Raw genomic sequence first — 18,352 nt, 5'->3', positions numbered from 1 at the left:
CTGTGTTCATCCAGCTCTGCACCTTGTTGTCTCAGGCAAGAAATTATAGACTGGTTAGCCTGACCTCGGTTGTTGGTAAGATTTTAGAGTCCATTATTAATGACGAGATTGTAGAGTACTTGGAATTGTATGGTAAATAAAGCTGAGTCAGCAAGGTTTTGTCAAGTGATGTCATGCCTGACAAATCTGTTAGAATTCTTTGAAGGGAGGTAATAAGCAAGTTAAATAAAGGAGAACCAGTGGATATGATTTATTTGGATTTCCAGAAGGCCTTTGACAAGGAGCCGTGCAGAAGGTTGCTTAACAAGAAAAGAGCCCATGGTGTTCGGGCAAGGTATTGGCATGGAGAGAAAATTGGCTGGCTGGCAGAAGGCAAAGAATGGTGTTAAAGAGGTCTTTTTCAGGATGGCAGCTGGTGACTATCGGAGTTCAGCAGGGGTCAGTGTTGGGACCACAATTATTCGCATCACACATTAACAATCTGGACGAAGGAACTGAGGGCATTGATACTGTGTTTGCAGATGACACAAGGTACAGATAGTATTGAGGAAGTGGGGAGGCTGCAAAAGGCTAGGGGAGTGGACAAAGATGTGGCAGATGGAATACAATGTGGGAAAATGTGGTTGTGCACTTTGGTAGGAAGAATAGAAGAATAGACTATTTTCTAAATGGGGAAAGTTTTTGGAAGTTTGAAGCTCCATGGGTTTTCGGAATCCTAGTTCAGGATCCTCTTAAGGTTAACACACAGGTTAAGTTGGCTGTTAGGAAGGCAAATGCAATGTTAGCATTCATTTTGAGTGGGCTAGAATACAAGGGCAGAAATGCACTGCTGAGGCTGTGTAAGACTCTGGTCAGACTGCATTTGGAATATTGTGAGCAGTTTTGGGCCCCATATCTAAGGAAGGATGTGCTGGCCTTGGAGGGAGTCCAGATGAGGCTCACAAGAATGATCCCAGGGATGAAAGTCTTATCATATGAAGAGCAGTTGATGACTCTGGGTCTGTACTTGATGAGGTTTAGAAGGATGAGGGGGTTTCTGATTGAAACTTACAGAATATTGAGAGGCCTCGACAGAGCGGACAAGATGTTTCCACTAATAGGAAAGACTAGGACCTCAGGGCACGACCTCAGAGTGAAGGCATGATCCTTTAGAACTGAGATGGGGAGGAATTTCTTCAGCCAGGCAATGGCGAATCTGTGGTACTCATTTCTGTAGAGGGTTATGGAGGTCAAGTCATTGAGTGTCTTTAACTCAGGGATAAATAGGTTCTTGATTGGTATGGAGATCAAGAGTCACAGGGAGAAGGTAGGAGAATAGGGTTGAGAAACAAACCAGCCATGATCGAATGGCAGAGCAGACTCAATGAATCAAATGGATTAATTCTGTTCCTATATCTTATGGTCTTATAATCTTTTTGCCTTGCACTCCCCAGAACTGACACGCAAGATGACAGTTTTAGAAAAGGAATGCCTATATGTATACATGTGAAGAGGTTACAGATTAGTTAGACCAGGGTTAGCATGGGGATGTAGCAGAAAAAAAACCTGAAATCTTAGTGAGCTGGCCAGTTCAGATCAGGAAGTATACTCTAATTGTTCAGGGTGTTGCTGTGGGGAATGTCACAGGTATTGGCATGTCCCCTTCCTCAAAGTAAAAGGTACAATGCATGCACAAATTCCTTTTCCCTGCATAGTATAGGGTCCTGTATGTAAATATACATAGCTTCCAATACATGGAAATGCCTCACACTGAGATCCTTTGTCTCGGATAATCATTTCATAGTACAGAGCCTAAACGTTGCTAAAACGAGACACAAAGTCAAAGTTGATGAGACAGTGGTCCAACAATGACCAAATTAGGGATCAAGATGGAAAGCTATGACCTTGTGTCTCCTTTTAACAACGTTTAAGTACTGTATGACCGGAGGTCTTTCTGCTGAAATTAAATGGGGCTCTGTTCAGTTATCAGACCCTCCTCATGCTTCAAATCCGTATAAATGTAGTCTTGTATGCATAAGAGATGTCTTTGGTTGTTTGGATAGAGTCAAAATCTAATGTTTGTTTGTTTCCTTGATATGCTACTGTATAGAACCGAACTGTGTTTGTGATTATGTGTGTATACAAAGACATTTTTATGAATAAAGTATAGTTTTGAAATAAAACAGGGAAAATACAATAATGTACACAAAGCAAAATAGAGATCTGTAAAGAAAGGTAGGATTAAGAAAGGGAGGAGATAAAGGAATCAAACACAAAAACAAAATTGTAAGTGTAATGTTTTAAAAATCTCCAACAACAATTAAACTCTGACAAAATGAGGCTCCACACTTATAAAATTAAATTTTGTGACTCAGAGGCTTTGTTTACAGCAGTTATGACTGATCAGATGTCTAAAGTTTTACTTGCACTTGAATGCACCAATCTTAATTGTTTTCTAGCATGCATAGTTGGCAACAATTGAGGAAACAATGCAATTTACATACGGTGGAATCTATTGTTGAGGTATGGGTGTAGTGGTGGCTAGGTAAATGCAACAGCAACTTCCTTCTATGTTTACCTGCACCAATGTTGACTCTGGAATTTCCTGACCCATTTACTCCACAGTGACAGCATTTGAGGGGGTCAGTTAGCTTAAAGGGCAGGTTTGTGATGCAGTGTGAAGCTAACAGCATGGGGTTCAATTCCCACATTGGCTGAGGTCACTGTGAAAGTCCTGCCTTCTCAACCTCTCCCCTCGCCTGAGGTATGGTGACCCTCAGGTTAAACCACCAGTCATCTTTCTCTAATGATCATCGACTTCAGGAAAAAATGGAGAACACGCACCCCCACATCCCCGCCCCACCCCCCATCTACATCAACGGAACTGAGATTGAGGGAATGAAGAGCATCAAGTTCCTCGGAGTGATGATAACCAACAACCTGTCCTGGACTTCCCACGTAAATGCAACAGTCAAGAAGGCACAACAACGCCTCTTCTTCCTCAGCTGGCTCAGGAAATTTGGCATGTCCATAAGGTCCCTCACAACTTCTACAGATGCACCATTGAAAGCATACTGTCTGGGTGCATAACAGCCTGGTATGGCAACTGCTCTGCCCAGGACTGTAAGAAACTACAGAAGGTGGTGTGCACAGCCCAGACCATCATGGAAGCCAACCTTTCATCCATGGACTCTATTTACACGGCTCACTGCTGTGGAAAGGCGGCCAACATCATCAAAGACCCATCGCACCCTGGTAACGATCTCCTCCAACCTCTTCTATCAGGCAGAAAATACAGAAGATAACAAGGTGTGGAGCTGGATGAACACAGCAGGCCCTTCAGAAGAAGGGTCCTGACCCAAAAGGTCAACTTTCCTGCTCCTCTGATGCTGCCTGGCCTGCTGTGTTCCTCCAGCTCCACACGTTGTTATCTCAGACTCCAGCATCGGCAGTTCCTACTATCTCTGAGAAGATACAGAAGCCTGAACACACACACAAGACTGTTGAATGGACTCTAGCCACAAATAATGTAACCTGCAATGTAACTTGTATGCCTCTTAAGTTTTTTTGATCTGTACATCCTTTCCTTGATGTGATTTGCCTGTACCGCTCGTAAACAAAGCTTTTCACTGTATTTCAGTACATGTGACAATAAAATCAATCAATCAATCAGTCCTATTGGTCTGACCTTTTAATGACATATTTCATGCAGATTTTGGGCCAGTGTCTTTTTGTGAGGTAACAAGGTAAAGAACTGGATGAACACAGCAGGCCAAGCAGCATCAGAGGAGCAGGAAGGCTGACGTTTTGGGCTGACATTTTCTGAAGAAGGGTCAGGCCCGAAACATCAGCTTTCCTGCTCCTCTGATGCTGCTTCGCCTGCTGTGTTCATCCAGCTCTCCACCTTGTTATATCAGATTCTCCAGCATCAGCAGTTCCTACTATCTCTGTTTGTCTTGTTTTATATCATTACTATGTATTGAACCTTGGGGTGTTTTACGGCATCAAAGGTGTCATGTAATTGCAGTTGTTGCTGTGTCTGCCACCAAAGCATGATCCTGAGTGAGGGGAAATTCCACTTACTATTTTAAATTATTTATTATTAACTTATTTTTCTAATCAGCCTGTTGAGAGGTTATTACACACCTCTGGAGCAGATGGGACTCCATTTACTGTACTTTTTGTAAATTTAATCTATTTATCTTTTTAATTAAAATCATGAAGATAATAACAGCATTGATTTGAGAACCATCCATTATGAAATATTGGGAAGATTTTTGAACACTGATCAATAGGATTATTTTTAAAAAAAGATATTTTTATTTTATTTTAGAAGCCCTTATTCTATCCCAAAACAAAATTATTGCCGACTGGTTGTTTATTTTTGTGCTGTGGTTAAAATTCTGCAAACGTAATTTTTCCCCTCCAATAGGTGGCAGTTTATTTAATTTTTTTTTGTTGTTTTCCGGGAGCTTTGGAGCTGGTTCTGGAGTTGGACTCGAACTCTCAATGCTACCTGCAGCGCCGCTTTCTCACTGGGTGGCCCCTAGCTCCGCTTTCTCTGAAGCGCTGAGCCGGGGCGACCTGCAACAGTGCGCCCGTTGGTTGCAGCAAGATCGGGCAGTGCTCAGTGCCAGAGGTAAGGGACACCAAGACCCTGCTACACAGCACTTTCTCCCCCCTGGCTAGGTGTGAACCGGGGACCCTCCGCAAGAAGCTCAGCCTCTTCTTGCAGCTTGGCTTCCACCCCTACAAATAAAACCTTCAAGTGTGTGTGTGTGAGAGAGAGCATTGCAATCTCCTCTTTGAGAATTGGCCCCCCGTTTGCAGTGTCCGCATCTCTCTCTTCGCTCTGCCATGGCCTGTTTCTGCGGTCGGCAGCGTGTTCGATTTGAGGATGAGCACCCGGCAAGGCTTCCGAGTCTATTGACCAAAGCTGGGCTGTAGACTCTGCTACGGTGAAGAGTAGAGAGAGCTTCAGTTTGAACAGGGTAGAGGGAGCTATATTCTGTATCCGACCCCATGCTGCACTTTTCAGTGTTTGGTAGGGTCGGGGTAAGAAGCAGGTTTACTTTCAGTTTGCAAGAGGAGGAATCTTTGAGTTTAAAACAGTAGAGAGAGCTTTAGTTTAAAAGAGTAAGGGAGGGTGGATTTACCCTGTATCTAGCCACATGTTGTACTTGTCCTGGGAGTATTTGGTGGGACAGTGTAGAGAGAGCTTTACTTTCATTTTAAAAGACTAGAGGGTGCTTTATTCCGTGTCTGACCCCATCCTGTACTTGTCACAGAATAAATAGTACAACACAGGAAAGGGCCCTTTGGTCCATGACATTGTGCTAAACATGATGCCAAATTAAACTAATCCCCTCTGCCTGCCCTTGGTCCATTTCACTTCCATTCCTTGCATATTCGTGCACTTATATAAAAGTTCCTTATCATATCTGCCTCCACTACTACCCCTGGCAGAGCCTTCCAGATTCCTACCACTCTGTAAAAAATAACTTGCCGCTTGCGTCTCCTTTGAACCTTCCCCCTTTCACCATAAATGCATGCGCTGTAGTATAAGACATTTCAACTCCGGGGAGTCTGACCATCAACCCTTTCTATGCATCTTATCTAGCCTCTCCTTATAGCTCATACCTTCTAATCCAGGCAGCATCCTGGTAAACCTCTTCTGCACCCTTTCCAAAGCCCCCAAATCCTTCCTGTAAAATGGCAACCAGAATTGAACACAATACTCTAAATATGGCCTAACCAAGGTCTTGTAAAGCTACAACATGACATCCTGACTCTTGTACTCAATTCCTCAACCAATTAAGACAAGCAAACCTTACGCCTTCTTTACCACCATATCTACTTGCATGGCTACTTTCAGGGAGCTATGGACTTGAAACCCAAGATCCCTCTGTACATCAATGCTGTTCAGGGTCCTGCCATTAACTGTATACTTTTCCTTAACATGTGATCTCCCAAAGTGTAGCACCTCACACTTACCCAGATTAAACTCCATCTCCCATTTCTCTGCCATTATCTGCGATTGATCTATATCCTGTTGTATCCTTTGATAACCTTCTACACTATCCACAACTCCAAGATCATATAACTGGTGTAAGTGGAGTGACAGGTGATAGGTCCCTGCAGGTGACCAAGAGTGTTAGATGGTGTGTAAAGTGTTTGTAGAGTCAATGTCAGTGCTGTGCTGTCCTGACAATTAGGCAGAGCGCTAGGAATATACAAAAGGTGACATCTCAGATCAGACAGTGAATTGTAGGTGTGAGGCCTTGTTCAGAATCTGTCTCAGAGTTTTAACCTGGAATCAGGCTGGTTTTATTCCAAAAGCAGGAATTTATAAGATGCCACACTGACTGACTGTGATTACAAATTGTGTCTTTTGAACAAAATAGAATGTAACATCTTAGGTGAAATGATTCACCCCATAGATTTATATGTGTGTGTATAAATTCCAGCCTTCGGAATAAAACCAGCCTGATTCCAGGTTAAAACTCTGAGACAGATTCTGAACAAAACCTAACACTTACAATTCATTGTCTGACCTGAGTTGTCACCTTTTGTATATTCCTATCGCTTTGCCTGATGGTCATGACAGAACAGCACTGACATTGAGTTTATAAACACTGTCTAACAGTCTTGATCACCTGCAGAGACTTATCATCTGACACTCCACTCAGTAAGATTGTAAGATCTTTTGATCTCTATGCCTACAAACTACCTCTGTGTCTATGTGCCTTGCTCTTTCGCTGCACCTGACGAAGGGACTGCACTCTGAAAGTTTGTGTGATTCCAGATAAACCTGTTGAACTATAACCTGGAGACTATAACCTGGTGTTGTGTGACTTATGTCTTAATCTTCTGGATGAGCCGACCATGAGGGACCTTGTTGAAAGCCTTACTAAAATCCATGTAGACAACATGCTGTACCCTCACCAATCGCCTTCATCACCTCCTCGAAAAATCCAATCAAGTTAGTACGACATGACTTGCCCTGCACAAAGCCATGCTGACTATCCCTAATTAGGCCTTGCTTTTTCAAATGTGCTTGAATCCTATCCCTAAATATTCTCTCCAGTAGCTTCCAACCACTGATGTGAGATTCACGGTCTATAGTTTCCTGGAATATCCCTCTTTCCCTTTTTGAACAGAGGAACAACATTAGCTACTCGCCAGTCTTCCAGGACTTCTCCAGTGGCTAGGGAGGATACAAAGATCTTGGTCAACATCCCAGCAATCTCTTCTCTCGCCTCTCTCGATAACCTGGTATAGATACAATTGGGCCCTCAGGACTTATTCATTGTAATGCTCTTCAAGAGACCCAGCACCACTTCTTTCTTGATCTCTAAGTGCCCCAGCATATTAGCATTCCCTACACTAATCTCACTGGCCTCCATATTCTTTCCCAGGGCGAATACCAATGCGAAGTACTCATTTAGGATCTCACCCATATTCTCTGCCTCCAAGCACAAGTTCCCTCCTTTATCTTTGAACGGTCCTACCTTCTCCCTAGTTAACCTCTTGTTTGTAATATATGTATAGTCCTGGGCGTGTTTGCCTCCATCAATGTGGAGGGTGCTTTAATTTCAGTTTAAAAGATTAGAGGAAGATTTACTCCGTATGTAACCCCGTCCTATCCTTGCCCTGGAAGTGTTTGATGGGGACAATGTGGAGAAAGCTTTAATTTCAGTTTAAAAGACGAGAGGGAGCTTTACTCGGAACCTAGCCTGTGCTGTCCTTCTCCTGTGAGTGTTTGATGGGGACAGTGTGGAGAGAGCTTTAATTGCAGTTTAGAGGTGGCAGTGGCCTAGTGGTATTATCGCTGGACTGTTAATCCAGAGACCTAGATAACATTCTGAGGACCCAGGTTCAAATCCCGTCATGGCAGATAGTGAAATTTGAATTCAAAATATCTGGAATTAAGAATCTAATGATGACCATGAATCCATTGTCGATTGTCAGGAAAAACCCATCTGGTTCACTAACGTCTTTTAGGGAAGGAAACTACCATCCTTACCTGGTCTGGTCTACATGTGACTCCAGACCCACAGCAATGTGGTTGACTCTTAACTGCCCTTTGGCCAATTAGGGATGGGCAATAAATGCTGGCCTGGTCAGTGACGCCCTCATCCCGTGAATGAATAAAGGAGAAGAGTCGAACATCATGTAGATTTTTTCCAGGACTTTTGGCAGGTCATAAGGAAGATTTGATTCTATTCGCAGCTGGGTTGGTCACCAAAAGGGGCACAGATTTAAGCTGATTGTCAAAAGAACTGGAGACGCGATGGAGAGAATGTACATGCATCTCTTTCTACCCCATCCCAGATGCCAGAGGTTCATGAAGGTGGCTCATTAACATCTTTTCCAGGGCAATTAGGGGTGGGAACAAACTACTGGCCCAGCCAGCGATGTCCATATCTAATAAATGGATAAACAAATGTTTGAAAAATCATTTTGGAAGAAGAGCTGTGATAGTGGAGAATGGTGTGGTGGTGATGCCACTGGATTAGTAATTCAGAGGGGGTTTTGCCAAGGAAACTTCCTCCTCTCCAAGTATGTCCTGTGATCCCATGACCAGACAGCTGGGATGTCTGTTTAACATTTCATCTGAGAAGTAGTGGCCTCGACAATCAAATTTTTATCCCAATGTTTGATTCTTTCATTGCTGTGGCACAGTGACTGCCAGTGTGACCCCTGTGCGAATTGCCTGTGTTATTTTAGGTCTGAAGCCACACGACACCAGGTTATAGTCCAACAGGTTTATTTAAAAAACACAAGCTTTCGGTGCGCTGCCCCTTCATTAGGTGAACCAACCAACAAATTGTCTTATGAGCAAAGGATAAACAGGTTTCATCTCTACCCTCTGGAATTTAGATGAATGAGGGGTGATCTCATTGAAACATATAGAATTCTTAAGGGGCCTGACAGGATAAATGCTGAGAGGATGTTTCCCCTCAGGGGAGAGTCTAGGACCAGAGGGCATATTCTTGCAATAAAGAGGAGCCAATTTAGTACTGAGATGAGGAGGAATTTCTTCTCTTGGAGCATTGAGAGTGTTTGGAACTCCTTGCCATGGAGCATGGAGAGCTGTGGGGTCAGAATCCTTGTGTATGTAGAAAGGCGATATAGAGAGATTCTTGACCAGTTGGGGAATCAAAGGTTATGGGAAAAGTGCAGGAAAGTGGACATGAGGAATGTCGGATCAGTCATGATCCTGTTTAATTGTAGAGCAGTCTCAAGGGGCTGAAAGGCCTACTCCTATTACTATTCCCTATGGTCTTATTGCACTCAAACCAAGGCCTCGGTTTAATGCCTTATGTGAAAGACAGCACTCCCTCAGTAGTGCATTGGAGAGTTGTCTTCGATATTTGTATTCACACCCTGGTATGGGATTTGAATCTGAGTGCTCGTCAAACAACCCTGCCTGACATAGGAATACCAGATATCACAGTGGCTCTGAGGATACAGCTACCTTCTGCTTTCTGATAAAGCTTCGCATGCCAGGCCCACCCCAGTTTCAATTCCATCATTGCTGAACTCCAGAACTGAGAGGAGAGAGCACTACCCTGAGTTATTCACAATCCAATGACTCCAGCACACACTGCTGAAAGAGTATCGACCTGATACTTTAACTCTGTTTCTCTCGCAGTGCCTGCCTAACCTGCTGAGTAGTTTCACCATTTGCTGATTTTCGTTTTAGATTTCCAACATCTGCAGTACTTTGCTTTTGTGGAGAAGGAGATGTTGCTGAGAGAATTCACTACTTAATGTACAAAATTCACTTCCCGATTATCGCTCAAGGAACCGTAATTTATTAATACAGAAAAAATACTGCTGATGTTGGAAATCTGAAACAAACACAGAATTCTGGAGAAACTCAGCAGGTCTGGCAGCATCTGTGGAGAGACAAACAGAATTAAAGTTTCAAGCCCCTTATTACTTTTATCCTAGTGAAGCTTGTCAGACTATGCTCATGATCCTACAATAGATGTGCAGTATTTTTACAAGTTGTTCAACTTGTTTTCGTGTTTTGTTTTTTGTTACAGTTCTACATTTGTACAAAACGTTAGTTAGACCGTATTTGAAATATTGCATGCAGTTCTGGTTGCCACACTATCAGAAGGACGTGGATGCTTTGCAGAGGGGGTAGAGAAGGTTTACCAGGATGTTGCTTGGTCTGGAGGGTTTTATTGTGAGGAAAGGTTGGATAAACTCAGATTGTCTTCACTAGAAAGACGAAGGCTAAGAGTGACCTGGTCGGGGTCTACAAAATTACGAGAGGCACAGATAGGGTGGATAGTCGGAGGGTTTTTCCCAAGATGGAAAGGTCAACTAAACAAGAGGGCACGGGTTCAAGGTGAGAGGGGGAAATTTAAGGGAGAAGTGCAGGAAAAACTTTTCACCCAGAGGGTGGATCCTTGGAATGCACTGCCAGTGGAGTTGGTGGAAGCAGGTGCATGGCAACGTTTGAGGCATACTTTGATAGACATGTGAACAGGAGGCGAACAGAGGAATAGATACCATGCATGGGCAATAAGTAGTGGGTCTAAATAAGGATTAGGAATTGGTGCAGGCTTGGTGGGCCGAAGGGCCTGTTCCTGTGCAGTATTGTTTTGTTATTTTAACAAACCAATGAAACTATTAAACAGGACTCGAGGCACTCTCACATTTGTTAAATAGTGGAATGACATTAATCCATTCCTCTTTTAGAGTTTGCCTGGAGGATGTCGGTATCACTTATTGGGCTGACATTTATTGTCCATTCCAAATTGTCTTGAAGAAGGTGGTGGTAAACTGCCTTGAACCGTTGCAGCCCCTGGGGTATAGACACAACCACAGTGTCTTAGGGAGGGAGCTCCAGGATTTTGACAGTGAAGAAATAGCAATGTTGTCCCAAGTTAGGATGGTGAGTGACTTGGAGGGGAACTTGCTTGCAGTGGTATTCCCTCTGCCCTTGTCCCTCTAGGCGGTGGAGTTCACAAGTTTGGAAGTCACTAGTTGTTGCAAGGTAGCTCATAGATGGTGCAATCTGCTGTCCCTGTGTATCAGTAGAGGAGGGAGTGAATGTAGAATGTGATGGATGGAGTGCAGGTCAAATGAGTTGCTTTGACCTGAATGGTGTCAAGCTTCTTGAGGGTCATTATAGCTGCATTCATCCAGGCTAGTCGAGAGTATTCCATCACACTCCTGACTTGTGCATTGTAAATGATGGACAGGTTTTGGGGAGGTCAGGAAGTGAGTTACTCCCTGCAGTGTTCCCTGCTCCGACCTGCTCTTGTAACCATCGTACTTATTGAATTGATCCAGTTCAGTTTCTGGTCCATGTTAACCCACAACAGGATGCCATTAGTGGGGGTTTCAGCTGTGTACAATCTGAAAATTGACACACTGGCTCACGATATTTTTGCACTGGACTGGACTGTACGAAATAAAAATGTGCATAAATGTGTGAACATCCTGTCCTTAATGGCGCCAAAATTATAGAGCCTTGAAAGTAAGAAATTGTCCCAAGTCACATGGCAGGAGCTATTATCAAACAAAGTATTCATTGAGCCAAGTAACAAAAGCTCAGTCAAAGAGATAGGTGTTTAAGAAGCATCTTCCAGGATTGAAGCGGGATAAAGAGGGAAGTATTGGAAGGGAATTCCAGAGCTGAAAATCCAGGCAGCTCAAAGCATGGTCACCAATGGCAGAGCAATGAAAAATGGGCATCTGCAAGAGGCAGAGTTAGAGGAACAGTGGGGTCTTGGAGCTTTGTAGGGTAGACGTGGTGACATCTTGTTTATGACTAATGTAATTCAATATTTACTGATTGTAAGACACTGCATTAAATGCAAAATGTTGACGGTCACTTATTTGCAAAGGGAGAATTTAGTTTGAGCGCAGTTTGCACCTTGCTGCTAAAAATCTAAATTAATAGGTGAGTTGAATGAAATGAATTTGAATCAAACAGAAATTACTGGATGCACTTTAAATCTTTAATCTCTAAAACTTCTCATGCCTCATTTTGCTAATTCAGTTTTCATCATGAGATGGCAGTGTTGTATGCTAATAGGATTAACATCTTATGCCAGAAACAGCCGGACTCTTGCAAAGAGTTTTCCACTCCTTCACAAGCACTTTGCCACTCTCTGCCTCTCATCTTGTTGCAGCCTTCTATCCCTGTTTACCCCTCAATTAAAACAGAGCAGCAGCCTCTCTCAGAGTGAGGGGATATCAGTGTTGCCAGGACATATCTGGTATTTACTGGGCTCTCTGTCTTATCATTACAAGTCCTTTTACCTGGGCTGAGAAAGTAGACTCCGTGTATCCCAAAAGAGAGAGGCATGTGTTGATATTGCACTTCACAGCCAATTATGTCCTTTCTGAAATATAGCCGCTGTTATAATGTACAAAACGGGGCAGCTGATTTGTGAACAGCAAGCTCCCACCAACAGCAATCGAATAATGATCAGAGAATCTGTCTTTTTTTTGTGATGTGTTAGACAGCTTGTTGGTCTAGGGGTGTGATTTTTCGCTTAGGGTCTTGGGCATTGTTGACATGCAAGAAGTCCTGGGTTCAAATCCCGGACGAGCCCAGATTTCTAAAAATAATAGGTCGGCACAACATTGTGGGCTGAAGGGCCTGTACTGTACTATTCTATGTTAGGGATACCCTGCTGGTCTTCAAAATGGTGCCATGTAGATAGGTGGGGGCTACCTCAGTTTAACATCTCAGCACCTCCAACAGTGCAGCACTCCCTCGGTACCACACCAAGTGCCAACTTGATTGTGATGTTTGAATCTAGGAGTAGGGACTTGAGCCCAGTACCTTGTTACTCTGAGGCGAGTGTACTATGGCTCCCTGTTTGCCTTGTTGTATTTGCTGCATTCAGTGACACTGATTTTCTCTCTCTCTCTCGAGGCTGGCATGGGTTCACGCCACTTCACCATGCAGCGTACCGTGGCCACAAGGCTTTGTCGTACCTGCTGCTGGAACATGGGGCAGACAGCAATATTCCCAATGATGCAGGAGAGACACCCTTTCATTTTGCCTGCAGGTGAGTAAGAATTCCTGCAGAGAGAGCCATCAGCCACGTAACATCTGAAGACAGACAAACAAAATGGCTGCCAGCTGTTTCCAGGGTAACTAACAGGACTATTTGTTCATGTTGCCAACATTACTGCCTCAGGGAGGTTCATAAGGTGGAATGTCGCAAATGGAGTATTAAATAGTATTCAGACAGCCTGTGAAAGACCTTTGTCAGAACTTTCTACTCTTCATTTTCACAAACATAGGTACAGGAGAGCAAATGGTTGGTCATTTGGCATTTAGAGTTGGTTCCACTGTTCAATTCGGTCATGACTGATCTGCATCTTGAGCCTACTCGCCTTTGTTCTACATTCCTTACTATCTTTGCTGCGGAAAAAAATATGTAATTCTCCTCTGTGATAAAATTTAAAACTGACTTCTGTTGTCACCAACTCCGGTTCCAGATGTCCACTGCTCTGTGCAGAAGTTCTTCACCTCTGAATGTTCTGGCTCTAATCTCAAGATTCTTTCCTCTTGTTTTGGATTTCCACACCAGAGGGCCATAAGCCTAGGAACAGAAATGGGCCATTCATCCCATCAAGTTTGCTCTGCCACTCAATGACATCATGGCTGATCTGATAATCCTCAGCTCCATTTTCCTGCCTTTTTCCCATAACCCTTGATTCCCTCACTGATTAAAAAATCCGTCTATCACAGCCTTAAATATACTGAATGAATCAACCTCAATATCGTCTGTGATAAGGAATTCCACAGGTGTATAACCCCATGAGAGAAGGATTCCTCCTCTTTTCTGTTTTAAATGTGCAGCCCCTTATTCTGAGATTATACCCTGTGGTCGCAGACTCTCCCACAGGAGGAAACAACCTTTCCACATCTCCCCTGTCACATCCTCTCAGAATCTTGTATATTCCAACGAATACGGGCCCAACCTACTCAACTGCTTCTCATGAGATATTCTCTCCATACCTGGTGTCAGCCGAGTGAATCTTCTCTGGACTGCCTACAGTGCCAGTATATCTTTCCTTAGATAAGGGGCACAAAACTCTTTATAGTATTAGAACTGTGATCTAACTACTGCCTTATGTAGTATTAGCAAAACATCGCTACTTTTATAGGCCATTCCCTTTGAAATAAAGGACAACATTCCATTTGCATTCCCTACTAGCTGATGAACTCGAAAGAAGAGCTTCTCTCTTTATCTGTATCCATTCCTCTGTCTCTCTGTCTCTCTCACTCTGTGTCTGTCTCTCTCCATCTTCCCCTTTCTCCATCTTCCCCTCTCTCTCGGTTTCTCCCTCTTTCCCTCTCTCTCTCTTCCTCTGTCCCTCTCTCTCTCCCTCTCTCTCTGTGTCTGTGCCCCCTCTCTCTCTCTGTCTGTGCCCCCCTCTCTCTCTCTCTGTCCCCCCTCTCCCTCTGTCTCTGTCCCCCCTCTCTCTCTGTCGCTGTCCCCTCTCTCTCTCTGTCGCTGTCCCCTCTCTCTCTGTCGCTGTCCCTTCTCTCATCCTAGCTCTCCCATTTTTTTTGTAGGTTTACTCTCAGCTGTACATGCAAAATGACTCAAACCAGGGTCTCTTCTTCCTTGCTCACTCTAGGCGTGGGGCACTGTGCATTATGCATCAAATGGTGAAGAAAGGGGCGAATGTGGCAGCACTGGATAACCAAGGGAAGACTGCCCTTCACCAGGCCGTGTCTGGTGGCAGTGTGTAAGTATGGCATTCATACATCAATCCTTGTGGTAGATTTTACATCATTTTCAGGCCACCTGGAAAATCCCCAGTATCGGGCACTTTTATCGCTTCAGCGTATCAGAATGGGCTGTGCAGGGAAATTACGGCGAGTGGCGATATTGGGGGAATTTCAGTGTCTCCGTTATGGATTGGGGTTGAGTTAGCTGATAAGGAGGGAGGAGGAATTCTCATTGTTGGTTTCCTGTCCCTCTGTGGCATCACCCCTCTCTATCTCTGGATCCTCCTCCTCCTGACTCCGAGAAGAATCAGAAAATTCCGCTTAGACACCCCAGAACCTGTCTTCTATCTACAAGGCACAAGTCTGGACTGTGATGGAATACTCCCCAGTTGCCTGGATGGGTGCAGCTCCAACAACACTGCAAAAACTTGACGCCATCCAGGACAAAACAGCCTGTTCTATTGGCACCACCTCCCCTCAACACCAAATCTCAGTAGCAGCAGTGTGTACCATCTACCAGATGCACTGCAGAAATTCACCAAAGATCCTCAGACAGCACCTTCCGAGCTCATGACCATTTCCATCCAGAAGGACAAGGACAGCAGATACGTGGGAACACCACCCTCTGCAAGTTCCCTCCAAGCCACTCACCATCCTGACTTGGAAATACAGCAAACTTTGTTTTAACTGGCACCTTATCAACCAGCACTCTTATAATTCAGCAAAAATTATATACCTCAAATACTGAGTATTTATAATGCAAGTCATTAGAATCCCTGCACAGTGGAAGCAGGTCATTCAGCCCATCGAGTCCTCACTGACCCTCCAAAGATCATCCCACCAGGCCAATCCACCCTAAGCTGTACACCTTTGGACTGTGGGAGGAAACCTGAGCACCCGGAGGAAACCCACGCTGACACGGGGAGAATGTGCAAACTTCACACAGACAGTCGCCCGAGGTTGGAATCAAACCTGGGTCCTTGGTGCTGTGAGGCAGCAGTGCTAACCACTGAGACACCATGCTGCCACCTATAATGTATAACAGTGATGTGTAAGCCCCTGCATTACATTTCTGTGTATCTTTTACATGATTTTAGGATGTTTTTACATAGTGTTTTGAGGGATGTTGATGTCTTGAAGCCTCTCTTGGTCAGGGTTTACTGAGGTTTTGCGTTACCTCTTGATTATCCGGAATATTTGATCAACCCGCACATTCCTGGTCCCATAGGTGCTGGTTAATAAAAAGTTTGCTGTGTATCACCGTTCTTTCACTGCTGGGTCAAAATCCTGGCATCCCCCCCCTACAGGCATTGTGGGTCTATCTACAGCACTTGGACTGCAGCGATTCCAGAAGGAAGTTCACCACCACCTTCTCTAGGGCAACTGGGGACGGGGCAATAAGTAACAAAAACAAAGTTGCTGGAAAAGCTCAGCAGGTCTGGCAGCATCTGTGAAGGAGAAAACAGAGTTAACATTTCGGGTCCGGTGACCCTTCCTTAGAACTGTGGCAATAAGTGCTGGTCCAGCGAGCGATGCCCACATCCCATAGGCGAAAGTAAAAATGATACTCCTTAAAATCAAAGCTCTTTGGTTCTCCTTCAGTGACTCAGTGCCTGCTGTTGCCTGATGATCGTTCGGTGAAGTACTGCTGACGTTGTGCTGTGTTAAGGGCGCTATATGAATGCAAGGTTGTTACTTCTGCAAAACCCCCGTTTTGGTTGGTGCCTGCTCCCCCTCAGCTCGTGATTCCACTCTCTCTCTGCCTGCAGAGTCGCTATCCGTTACCTTGAAGAAATGGGTCAGTTTGATTTCCGTGAGCCGGACAGGTTTCTGCGGACCCCTCTGCACACTGCGGCCTCCATTGGCAATGAGGACGTCATCAGATATTTGCTGAGAAGTGCGGTGAGTAATCTTCCACCAAGAAGACCTGCACCAAGAGCTCAGTCTGAACCTCCTGTGGAAAGTGACCAGTGCAGATATGTTCTGTGCAATAGAATAGCTCATTAAAAAGCCCTTCGGCCCATCCATTCGTCCACCAACCTGTCTACACTTTCCATCACTTGGCCCATACCCTTGGATGTAATCACATTTCAAGTGCTCATCCAAATACTTTTTCGACATTGTGAGGTTTGCCACCTCAAATACAGCTGTATTTCAGATTCCCACCTGTGGGTACAGTTTTAGCCTGTATTTTGTAGATTTTTTTTGCTTTGATATGGCATCTCTCATTGCAGGAGACCATTCATTCCATTGTGCTGGTGCTGGTGCTATCTCTTGGAAAGAGCTCACCAATTTGCCCTAGACCTTTCTCCTCTGGATTTCTTGTAGCGTTGGTATATTTGTGTTTGCAGCAGTTTGCTTTTGGCAGATAGTTTTTGCCAATTTTTGCTCAGTAGGGAGAAACGGTCCAGGCTGATACCCAGTCACACACTAGAGACTGTAGTAATCCTCTACTCACTTCCCAATTCATCCCATCGCTGTCTGTATCTGTACTGTCAGTGATTCTACTTGTGAACGGTGTGCAGCAATCTAGCTGCACCAGACTGTTACACCAGACTGGGCTGGTCCTGTCACAATGGCTCTTAAGTTACCTAAAGAGTTGCTGTTGACTGATCCCCTTTTGTTTTTGCGCTGGGTCCTGACAACCATTGACCCTTAACCTCTGTCATCATAAAGTTACTTCCTGCCAAACAAGGTCAGCTGGAGGATGTTGGATCAATCCTTTTTCACCAGACTGCTCCCTTTGAGATTCGCTCCCAGATGAGTCTATATAGACCAGCCCTGTTGCTAAATGATGTATATTAAGTTAATGGGGTTTGTTTTAAAGTAAATAAATCAATCCTTCTAATGGTGGTCAGTTAGAAGAAGCATTTTTCCAACATAAAGAAGGTAGCCCTCTCATTTCTCGGCACCCTCCTCCCACAACCGCACCCCCCACCCCCAAACAAAAAACAATGAATGAAGAAGACACAGACTCATAGAATCATACAGCACAGAAACAGACCCTTTGGTCCAACCAGCGTACTCCAATCATAATCCCAAACTAACCTAGTCCAACCTGCCAGATCCTGGCCCATATCCCTCCAAACCTTTCCTAGTCATGTACATATCTAAGTGTCTTTTAAACGTTGTAACTGTACCAGCATCCACCACTTCCTCCAGAAGTTCATTCTACATGCGAACCTCTGTGTGAAAAAATTTGCCCGTCATGTCTTTTTTAAAATCTCTCTCTTCTAACCTTAAAAATTCTCCATCCTAGGGAAAAGACACCTACCATTAACCCTATCTATACCCCTCCTGATTTCATAAACCTCTAAAAGACAGATGAAGTTTGACCAAACAGGAGTTTTTGTAAGGTTGCCATAGTCTTACCGAACAACGGGGCTGCTTTCTCATTAAAGAGAGGTGACTGGTGGTAGTTTAACCTGAGGGTCACCATGCCTCGGGCGAGGGGAGAGATTGAGAAGGAGAGCTCTTCATGGTGACCTCAGCCAGTGCAGGGAATCGAACCCACACTTTTGGTGTCACTCTGCATCGCTATCCAACCGAAGGAACCGACGAATAAAAACCGAAAAGAACTGCGGATGCTGTAAATCAGAAAGTAAAAGAGAAATTGCTGGAAAAGCTCAGCAGGTCTGGCAACGT

General features: G+C 44.3%; 1 protein-coding gene across 3 annotated transcripts in view; it reads left to right on the top strand.

Moving 5' to 3' along the window:
- Positions 1 to 4,454: 4,454 nt before the first annotated feature.
- Positions 4,455 to 18,352, top strand: part of si:ch211-223a10.1 (probable protein S-acyltransferase 23) — a 38,151-nt gene continuing 24,253 nt past the window's right edge. For 2 of the 3 annotated variants that reach the window (XM_048616362.1, XM_020510726.2), the window contains exons 1-4: positions 4,455 to 4,618; positions 12,893 to 13,028; positions 14,614 to 14,724; positions 16,477 to 16,609. In XM_048616362.1, the coding sequence (XP_048472319.1) occupies positions 4,489 to 4,618; positions 12,893 to 13,028; positions 14,614 to 14,724; positions 16,477 to 16,609 (510 nt within the window). In that variant the 5' untranslated portion in view covers positions 4,455 to 4,488. Of the gene's footprint in view, positions 4,619 to 12,892; positions 13,029 to 14,548; positions 14,725 to 16,476; positions 16,610 to 18,352 lie in introns of those variants that run through there. The other variant, XM_048616361.1, reaches the window with a different exon arrangement.

The sequence above is a fragment of the Rhincodon typus genome, chromosome 34, assembly GCF_021869965.1.
Source record: "Rhincodon typus isolate 14 chromosome 34, sRhiTyp1.1, whole genome shotgun sequence".
Taxonomy (NCBI): Eukaryota; Metazoa; Chordata; class Chondrichthyes; order Orectolobiformes; family Rhincodontidae; genus Rhincodon; species Rhincodon typus.
The sequence above is the reverse complement of the archived record's forward strand: the minus strand, read 5'-3'. Positions and strand labels throughout refer to the sequence as shown.